General features: G+C 35.4%; 1 protein-coding gene across 1 annotated transcript; it reads right to left on the minus strand.

The window, feature by feature from the left end:
- Positions 1 to 5,346: 5,346 nt before the first annotated feature.
- LOC136823248 (complexin-like) lies at positions 5,347 to 5,730 on the minus strand. Its single transcript, XM_067079428.1, has one exon. It carries the CDS (start codon positions 5,728 to 5,730, stop codon positions 5,347 to 5,349), a length of 384 nt encoding a protein of 127 aa, XP_066935529.1.
- Positions 5,731 to 11,359: the final 5,629 nt, after the last annotated feature.

Here is an 11,359-nt window from a genome sequence, read left to right on the forward strand (position 1 = left end):
TCGTTATTCAGATTTATTCATCACAAAGGTCAAAAAAATAATTACACACCCTTCTCACAGACACACTGGGAACCCTTCCCACAGGAAAAATTGGCCAAAACATCGCCGCCGGTGGAAAATTATCCTCCAATTTTTGGTCCAACTGAGAAGAATTAAATAAACCAATCCTCACTGCAAAATATTTACTATTTTTCCCATCCCCACTGAATTTACTAACTTGAAAACAAAAAAATTGATATCCCTATTCATAAAAAATATCAACCCAAATCGAGTTTCGGTCCGTCATTATCCTCACTGGCTATAAAAATCCTACTGGGTCTGTAAGAAGGGGGTATATATTATTAAACCTTAGTAAAGTTGTCATAAGAAACCCCTTCACTCTCCACTAATGTGCTTGGAATATAAATCTGTCAATTTACTTTTTAAAAGACACCCGGTGGAAATTCTTCCTACAGTGAGAAAGAAAATTTATATCCAAATCCCTTACTCCCAAGGGGATAGAAATTCTATATTGTTCTCACCTCGTGAAATCCAATAGGATAAGTTTAGAGGGCAGCGTTTCTCCATTAAATTTTAGAGGAGGGATGCAATAAAACTCAATTTTCCAGAGGGACTAAAGGTGTATAGTATATTTTCCACCTGCGAAGAAATTTCTGTCATATTTTAAAATTTGGCTACCATCACGACTGTGACATAGGGGTGTTTAAAGTTAAACCTTTGCATGAAAAAACTATTTCAGATTGGGTTTGTATTAATTAGGGTCAAATCAAATGTCGGCAAAGTAATTGCACTGATGTCTTTAAATTTTTTTTATAAGAATAAACTATATAAGAACATAAGGCTTCGATGACTAGAATGTTAGAGCAAGTTAAGAACACTTTGAGGATTTGGGGACTCTAAAACACCCGATTTCTTAGAAAAACGTACAGAAATTTAGAAAATAAGAACATGATAAGAACATTTTCAGGCTTAAATCTGAAAAAGTTAAGAACGAAGGCTTCATAAATTTTAGATGTTCTTATAAAAAAACGTGTATGCGAGTATGATAAACTCCAAACCAATCTCTTCTACAAAGTATACGTTTACGTTGTACTCTATAAGAATCAAAACAAGCAATCCTAATAATGGGACATGCTGGAGTTTTTACAAGCTCTTATTTGATTTGGTTGGTCGTTAAGATGTCATAAAAGAATCTTATTTCTTTTTCTAAAGAACGCGTCATCTCTATCACTTTAAATGACCAATTAGTGAAGTATCTTGTAAAAACTCCAAGGCATCTCCTAATAATGCGACACTATCAATGAAAAATAAATTAACTTAATTTCAAAATCTCCAAAAACCATTCTACTCTAAATTTCTTAAAATTTGAAATGAAAGGTTGCTGTGAGAAAAAAATAGAACAAAAATATATTCACAAATAATGTTCAAAACATCATCAATATGTTATGATAGATAAAGTTGTGGCTTCCCTTGTTGAGTAGTAGAAAATCTCAATATGCTTCTTCTTGTTCCAAAATAATAACCTTATGAATATATTCATGAGAAATATAATTTCAAAGAATTGAAGTAGTAGAGACACACATATGCGTAAGATATCGCACGTCAGAGCATTCGCCGATTTACTGTTTCTCTAAAAAAAAACAAATATTGAAGGTTTGCTTCCTTTGATAACGTCAGTACAAAGTCTACAAAACTTAAAAGCTAAATCTCTTACCAACAATTTTTTTTTCGAATACTCTTCATAGAAATAAATACGCGAAAAAAACTTAATAATCAGAAGAACTTACTAAATATGAAGAAAAAAAAGGAAAAAAAGAAGAATTATTATCTCAATGTTAAAAAATATTGAATATAAATATCAAATATTTGCATGTTGCATTGTTAGTTAAGACTAGGTAAGATCCACCTGTATATTGGTCGTACACCCTTTACATTCAATCAGTGGACCCAAAGTTCACGCCATCATGCCATATTTTTCAGAAATCCCCGCCATGAAAAATCCTCCATCAAATTGATGAGTAAAGATAACTCTTATTTAAAAACAAAACCTTAACTGGGCAACTTACCAAGAAATTGAGGTGTGTGGAAATACGGCACACCCTTGTACATTATTTTATAAATACAAGCCATTGAGACAAGGCTGTACACTTGAATTGTTAATCCTAACTCATTCAAAATTCGGGAACCCTAGAGTCAACCTCGTCCCCATGACGATTTGCTTTTTATATAAGATGTAGCGATTCGAAACGACCATCAAAATTATAAAAAAGTGAGAATCAGGCCCTGGGAACGAGGTTGCCCTAGAGTACCTTAGAGAAATTAAAATAATTTTTGTATAAATTGACAAATAATTTACTTAATTATCAGATGTTTAATAATTATTAATCTTAATCACCAGTCAATTTTTATGCAATCACCGAAACAATTTATCAAACCTCAATTCAGAATTTTGATTTGAATTCTTTTTAATGCGACTATAAAGATCATTTATCAGCAAATGGAAGAGTATTTCGAGTCTTAAAAGGGGGGGGGGTTTGTAGGGGTTCGAAATACCGTTTTCCCGTCAAAATCTTTGCTGAATCCCGGAATCCCGAAAATTGAAAAAATATTAGCACCGTCACACCGGCTTGTACAGGGCAAAAATGTACCTAAATACCGTCACCGTCTGTTTTTAAAATACCGTTTTCCCGTCTCTTTTTTCGTCAAATCCCGTAATACCGTACTAAAAAAGGGCCAATCCCGTCACACCGTAAAAGTACAACCCCCCCCCCCTTAAAATATAGGTCTCCAATTACTTAACCGCGTTAACTATGATACAAAAGATTATATAACCCCAACCTCGATGGAGTCTTTTTCAACAACGGGAATAAAAACTCACATCAAAATCTCAATTGAAATTCCTAATATGAATTCTATTGTTCCAAGCTAAAAAGATGTAGTGGGATGGTTTTGGAGTGCTATTTTTAACATTGAATTTCAAATGGGTATGAAATGAAAGTCGGGGTTAAAATAGTAGGGGATATTTTGACCAAATTTCCAGTGAGATAGGTTTTCCGTCAATGAGACACGGGTGTAGTTAAGCCCAAACTTGTATATATATTGGAGATGAAATCCATACATTTAGTCGTATTTGATGTACAGACAAAAAACTTGACAAAGATGTTTTTATTAAAAACAACAAATCAAGACTTATTTACGGTAGCCTGGAGCATTGAGTTTAAAGCCCGAAGGGCTAGAGAAGAATCTCTAACCTTTCTCAGGCAAGAAAATGTGAAGCCTTAAAAAATGCGCCGTATTTTTGACGACAGATTGAATCTAGCAATTCCTTTGTTTACGATTGATATTTTTTTCGAAATTTAGCGGTACAAAAATAAGGCGCATTTTTTAAAGCTTCACTTTTTCTTTCAATCTGGCGAGCCGCTCAAGGCCGCGCAGCTTTCGTAGGATTTGTTGGCTTCAAATCCTACCAAGGAGATTCGATTCTAGCCCTTCGGGCTTATACTTCATTGGCCTTGAGTCGCTTATACTTCATGTAATACAGTTTTGGGCATTACATGATAATCCCATAATTGGATAATATTAATTCATATAGTATAAACTACAATTAGCTGGTCTATTAATTTCTGCTACATCTGAACAATCTGAATTAGTCGCCCTGTATGCTAGACTAGCATTACGGCATATACGGTATTCTTCGTTCTAAAGCTGTTTAGTGTGCTTTGCAGATCGGAAAACAAAACTAGCAATACATTTTCCGTTATGACATTGTCATGGTAGTGTCTTGGAATCCCTTTTCGTGAAAGTAATGTCTGCAAAAAAACTTTGTTAAGACCTAAAATGAATTCTTGTTATTTTCGACTTCTTATTTATTTTTCCACTCGTGTCATTTCATTTCAATTATTTCGGGATAGCCAAAGGCTTGTTAGAGTTTCTTACTTACACCATCGTTTTGTATAAGCTTTCCATTTCCACACTAAGATTCCTTTGCCACTTTTCTAGCGGAAAAAGACCAGAACTTCAGGTAGTTGAAAAATGAGCTAAGGAAAGTTAGGCATTTTCGTGAGTAAACACAAGATTTTCCGTACCTTTAGAAGTAAACCCTTTCCAATCTCATACCGGTTATTCCGGTAAAATAGCAGAAAGATTCTGGAAAAGTGAGAAGAACAAAATAACGGTACAATTCCCATCGATGCATGTATTTGTGTGTCTAAAAATGATTTTCAAGAGAATAAGATAAAAGACCCGGTCGTTCTTTTTGAAAGATAATTCAGATCGCTATAGTTTTTAGAAAAAGTAACACCCCAGCCACATTAGAAGATTTAGCAAATTTTGTCCCACTGAGAAATTGACTTTGATTTCATCACCATTTGAAATTCATTGTTTAGAAATTGTGCTCCAAAACCATCCCCACTGGATTTTTAACCTTGAAAAACAACTTAAATTTTTATCCCCATTGAGATTTCAATCAAAAAGGAAAAGGTTTTACCGGGGCTGTGAGACATAAGTATAAAGTAATAAAATTTTGAAAATGAAGATGAAAAGTGAAGAAGACAAAAATGAACTTCATATCCTTTGTTGTAAAGGCTTAATTTTGGGTATATACATACTTTCAGGTCTTAGTCTCAGATACATATTTTTTCGATTTTATCGAACGAATTCTTTCACAACTTCCGTCAAGTCGAAGAATAAGAATTCACTTCCAGCTCTACTGAGTGGTAATTGCATTTTCACACGGACTATTTTTTATAATGAATTCAAAAGTAATAAAGTAGGGTCTTTTTGACTCGAACCTCTTTAACTCGGATGTCTCCTTAACTCGAACAAGTCTTCTGGTCCCTTCATTCAATTATGCCTTATAAACCTTACTCCATAACTCGAAATTTCCTTTACTACATTTGTGTTCCTCGTGCGTTTTTGAATTATGGAAACTCCATTGTATAGCTATTCAATAAAAAAGAATATATATCCTTTTGAATTTAATTTTACCTTTGAAACTTTCAACAGGACACACTGTAGTACAAAATAATAGTTTTTTTCCCGAAAATATACAATTTAATAAATACAACCAAATCGGAAAGATAAATATTATTGCATTGAGGGATACAAAATTGTATCGAACTCAAAGAATTGGACTTTGATGAGCACCATGTTAAAACGAGGCTGTCTCGATTCCAAACACTCCATATATGAACGAGGAGCAATAGGTCGTGTAGTCGAGCGAGAAACTGGCGTTGCGATCAATTCCACGATACCGTTATCACTGGGTTAGATTTCTCTCTTTTAGATGTAAGAGCCTAAATCCAATATCATGCACTGGAATTTCGTTGGAAAGGCATTAAAGATTCATCATTGTATAGAACAGCTTTTTTCCTCCTGTTGGCAAATTTCTTCAGTTTGTTGAGATAATTGATGTTCGTTTGAACCTTTGTTATTACCATAACTTCCATCGTAACTTTGACTTCCTTTCAATTTATACTTATTACGAATATCACTTCGTACTTTTTCGCGATCTTCCTCTCGTTTACGATGCACTTCCTGGCGTTCTGCTCGTTGACGCTCGCGTCGCTCTTCCATATCTTTTAGTGAGTTATGGCGCCTCTTTGTTTCAGCTTTTTCACGTTGCTCATCTTCCGGATTTTCGTCTCCTATCAAACCACCTCCAAAACTCTTCATATCAGATTTTAAAGCACTGGCTTTGTGAGCCACCATAGCTTGAGTAACTTTATCCATCTTCTTCTTTCTATAATATGTCCTTATGTTTTACCTGTTAAGTAGCAGAAAGATATCAATGAAGAAAAAGCTTTGTTGACCCCTTAAACCCCTAAAGCATTTCTATCACAAACTAGGAACCACTAATAGATCTGTAAACATTAGACTTTTTTGATATTCCAGCAATTAAGATAGGAAATTTTATCGACCCCCTTTTCGATTTGGATCCAATTTTTTATATCTTCCGTCCTAAAATTTCTGATCTCGTCATTACGAGATCTCCAGATCTTAAGGGAGAGATTGTGCACAAATTCATTAAGTTTTTCTACAACTGTCAGACTGCAAGGCCCGATTTTGAGACCCAAACTTTGTATCCTCGCACACGGTCGTGTTCAAATCAAATTTCCCGGGAGACAAGTTCATAATCAAAATATTTTACCTTAACGAACGAAATTATATTATATCTTGAAAATGGAGCTTATTTTAGTAGCAAGTTTATATATTTGCAGGACTGCGAAGAGACTGAAAAGAGTTGGGATAACCGGCAGTTTAGGCCCATTGAAATACTGATTTACCGCCGTCCTCAATCAGTCAGGATCTAGACAAATCAAACTCTAACTATCTCCGTCACAGAAAAACACCACAGATACATAAGCTAGTTAGTTTCCATTGACAGATTGATACACGATAGATACACGGGCTGCAAAATTATAGGAGCGGAGTCAAAACATGCGATTACTCGAATCGAAAAAAAAAATCACGTGATTTTATTTTCATTTCCAAAACTTACAGTTATCAATCAATGTAGCAAACGCATAACATTTCGAGTAAAAGCGTGATTTATGACTTCAGACTTTAATTTTGCAAGTCGTGTATTAACTTTCCATAAAGAAGTGCAGGCTATATCATGGCCCCCGGCGTGCGCATCGAATTGAGGGGGCCAAAAAAATATGTCGCCCACCATGGCTGGGCGACGAAGAAAATTTTCGACTTTTTGCCCTTATTTCACCCCTCTAAACGGTATATATAAGATTTTTCAAAGTAAAAAAAAATACTTTGCAAAATATTGGGGGGGCCATGGCCCCCCTGGCCCCCCCGGTGACGGGGGCCATGTATATTAACATATCCAAAGCAAATATTTCGCCCCTCAATTTTCACTGCAAGACTTATAATCGTCAGTTTTTTAGTCTATTAATAGTTGTACAATATGAACTCTAAACCAAAAATTCTAAGATTAGTATCTTATCGTTAGAAAAATCACTACCTACACTTCCATCTATTTAGCAAGTTTCATATTTAATCAATAAAGTGATGCATCTCATTTAATTTTTGCAAAAAAAACTTTTTTCTCTTTTGAGGAAGCTCTAACTCTGCTTTTTACCACAATATCGAGTTGCCATAGCAATCAGGTAGCTTTATCTCTCCGTCTTAGATGACAAATTTGAGATAGTAGAGTTATTACGAGTATAATAAATCCTTTATTTCAACAACATTGGAGGAGAGAGCTGTGTTTTTACAATGTCCTTTAATGACAACTAATAGCTAATAGCTAGTAACAATTTTCATTAATATTTAATAATGTCTTACGGGGTACTTATTCCGACGCACAGCACGTCTTTATGGTCCCCACGCTTAAGGGATTTTAAAGAAGACAAAAACGTTAGTAAACTCATTTTTAATTCAAACTAATCATATAGGCATAGAGGTATAAAGAAAACAGGAGTTGAATGTGTCGGTAATTGGTCGTTAAAGTCTTTTGATTTCTTTTATAAAATGTATCAAAAGAAATTCTAAGCTCGCCCGATGAAATAAGACTTTTTAGTAGAACTCAAGTTTGCTCTGAACATTCTAATAATCAGTATTGAAGATTCTAGCCTTTTAATATACGAAAATTAGATAAAACTTCGTCCACGAAACAAATTTATGTTCCATTTCGCTATCCGTTCAATTTTGTTTTGAAAAGATATTTTCTCAAGCCAGAAAATGAAAAGTTCTTTATAAGCACACACGATTTCAGACTCAATTTGTAGACATAAAGTCGCTGGAGAATTTTAGAGGAAAGTATCAAGCAATAGAGTTCACCTGAAAGAAAACATTGATCGAAAAATCTTATCATTTGATGAAGGATTGCCAAGTTTACAGGCCTTTTTTTAGTCCAAATATTTTCTTACACTGATGTCAGAAACAATGAATCTCGTCTCATCTAATTTCTAAAGCTTAAATGAGCCAATAAGATTTAACCTATGGATAAAAGAGCTCATTAAAAATGCACGATATATGAGATTATGAGCATGCATACATCGTAACTTTTTTAATCGTAGGGCGAGCTTGGTTACAATAGCATACTTCTCCTGTCTTTCTTTATACCTCCATGATATAGGTAATATTGAGATCCTCGTTCCTAGCACATCCTTCGGCTTTTCGATAAGAAAACTAGTTGGCAGCCACGTTCCCTACGCGTGTTATCAGCTTTTCGATATGCTTACGTCAGGGTATTGTCTTCGGCGGCGCGTCAATAGTGAGGTTAAGTATCGATAGATAAATCACGACGACGGACGAATTTTCTCTAGCCTTCATTCGCGCCACGGCACTTTTCTACAGGCTGATCGGAAAGCAAGCTAGACTTACCCCGCAATGAAATCAACTTTGCTTCCAGAACGAATTTCCGCTTGATTTTCCGTTCTAGAAGCAAAGCGGATATAATACACGGGATAAGTCTAGCTTGCTTTTCGATCAGCCTGTAGAAAAGTGGCTTGGCGCGAATGAAGGCTAGAGAAAATTCGTCCGTCGTCGTGAAGTATCTATCGATACTTAACCTCACTAATCAGTAATGTGAATAAAACCTGGAATACACGAGGAGGAAGTTGACTGATTAGGTATAAGTGAGTAAGTTTGCGACCACAGCTCGAACACGAAACCCGAGGACAGATTCCCTCTTTCCCAGCTGTCTACAATCATGGTCAACATCTATTTAGAATTTAGCTTATTTCCTCGTTTTTCGAAATTTGGAGTTCGGGCGAGAAAGTCGATTTTGGGCCATCTCTTAAATTTAATCGGATGTTTCAATTTGGGACGGGTTTATAGACTTCCAGGCTATATTTTGTGCCTTTTTTGCACCATTTTTGAATTTTTGGGTCCTCAGATTCTGAGGTCTTAAGTGTTAAGTCTAGCGTTAAAACTCAAAGTTAAAACTTTAACCCTTCCAACCTAACTTAAAACTCTAACCCTTCCAACCTAATTTATACTTCCAAATCGTTTGTGGTTTTGAAAATTCGTGGGAATTTTCCTTTTTCCTAAAACATTACGGACCATGATTGTATCTCCTTGCCACACTCCATTCTTTGGATTTATCCACTTTTGACCCTGACCCTTCTCTTTAGTAGTTACCGAATAATTCAAAATGATTTGTTGTACCAAAGTTTGAAACGAATAACCTTACGCACCGTAGCTGGATGCTCTCTGACTTTTGTTGGTGTTACTGTCAGGTTTAACACGTTTGCTGATGATTCCACAAGGATCACAAGGCATACAATCACCTTCCGTAAATTTTACATGGTCATAACTCATAACTGATAAAGGAATCTTTGTTGCAGATTTTCGGAATTGGTAAAAAATATTCGAATTTCACGGAATCTTTGACAAAAATCTTGAATTTCAAATGAATTTTAGGGAGGGGGAATTTTGGTCTTTTTAAGAAGGTTTAACGGGAATTACGGAATCGGCTATACCGCCCTGAACCTAGACTAGTAAACTAGTCGGTTATTACTTATAACCTTATAATAAAACTGTCAATCAAATAATGTAAACACTAATTAAATATTCAGCGCGCGTGAGAGAAAAGGAAAATAACCGACTAGAAGCAGTGGCGTTGTGGGAAAATTTTTCTGGAGGGGCCAAAGTCAATTTTTGTTAAATGGCGCCCCCTTTAATTTTCCAAAGTGGTGCCCCCACCCACCAGTTTCTAAACTTTTAATAATTCATTTGCCTAGGCATAATGAGGAAGGAAATATTTAGTGGAGAAGAGTAGATATATCTTTGATGAATGGAACAGCAGGCCCCACCATGGTTGGGGCCGACTAGAAAATTTTTAAAAATCGACTGCCAAGACACCCTAAATCACTAAATAAAAATAGACAAATTTGACACTTGCTAGAGTGAAAAGAAACTTAAAGAAACAATGTGAAATGCGAGCGAAGCGAGCGAAAAAATTGATGTTCTATGATTTCAATATTGTTGTCAGCAAATTGGTCTTGGGGCGCAGTTAGATTTTTCATTTAATAATGCTATACACAAAAAAACTTATAAATTAGCTAGATTGCAAAGAAGTTACGAATTAAACTGTATTGCGAGCGAAGCGAGCGAAAAAAAGTATTTTAAAATTATCTCAGTAAAGTTGGTCCTGGGCGCAATTTAAGGCGCATAACGTATGATTTTTAAGATTGGGGCGTTTAAAAAAAATCTCTTTTGGCGCCCCTTGCTCTTCGGCACCCCTTCAAAAAAGCTCCGCTGGGGGGGCCATGGCCCCCCGGCCCCCCTGCCACAACGCCACTGACTAGAAGCTACTTCCAACGCCTCTTTTTCTTCACCTAAAATCGTAAGAGGAGACATACAGATTTCTGTATGTCTGACCCGTGCGGGACTCTTTCTGTTTATTGCATTTTTAGAAATGCTCATTTATTTATATGTTTCCATGATATGAAATATCATTTAGTCAAAAAAGTTGGATGGATTCGCAAAAACCTAAAAAAAGTTCTAAAATTAAACAACGTTTTTTGAGGGAAGTAGCTTCTAGTCGTTGAAATTCAGAAAAGAGATGCAACTTCACCCCTTCGATTCTTTTTATTTGGAGCTTGATTTTTTGTTTACTAGTCTACCCTGACCCCTCCCCTCAATTCTGTGTCGCATAGTATCGGGATAGCATACACTTAAGTATTTGACCCTGTTGACCCCGTGGGCTCTCAAAAATGCCGTTTTAAAGATTTTGGGTTGCGCAATTTTGGGTCATCTCAGACTCGCCAATTGAAATTGGATCATTGTTTTTCAAAAATAAAGTTATGAATATCACTGAATAGTATACTTGCCGTGCGATATTTTATGGTTATATAGACAAATGAGTTTCAATTGGTAAAGTATACTTACCATTTGGGGTCGAAGGTCAATTCTATTTTGGTATTTATAGATACTCAACCCTGACTGATAATTCTGCCACTTTTAAATGATGGTAAGTAATACCCTGAGTATCAGAGGTTAATTCTCTTTTAAAAGTTTGATTAAGTTTGATTTCTTTAATCAAACTTAAATTCCAACTCCAAGCAATAATTCTATTGACATTCTCGAACTGGTTTGTGATATGTTTGCTGTATGTCATGTTCAGATCCAGAGTGACTCCTAAATCCTTCACATCCATCTTTGTTTCGATTGGGGAGCCAGTGTCTGAGAGGTAATTTGAGTATTCTTTTATAGTTCGTTATTTTTTTGTGTGTATTAAGATGTTCAAACTATGATTGGGAGATATTATACATTTTGCAATCCATAAACTTAAATGTAAATCAGATTTGCTTTAATTTGATTTAAATTTGTATTTTAATGACCGGTGTGTATCAAGATGTTCAAACTTCAAGCCATTGAGCTGCATGTTGTTTAATGATGT

Source organism: Clytia hemisphaerica, unplaced genomic scaffold (assembly GCF_902728285.1).
Source record: "Clytia hemisphaerica strain Z4C2 unplaced genomic scaffold, Clytia hemisphaerica genome assembly, whole genome shotgun sequence".
NCBI classification, from domain to species: Eukaryota; Metazoa; Cnidaria; class Hydrozoa; order Leptothecata; family Clytiidae; genus Clytia; species Clytia hemisphaerica.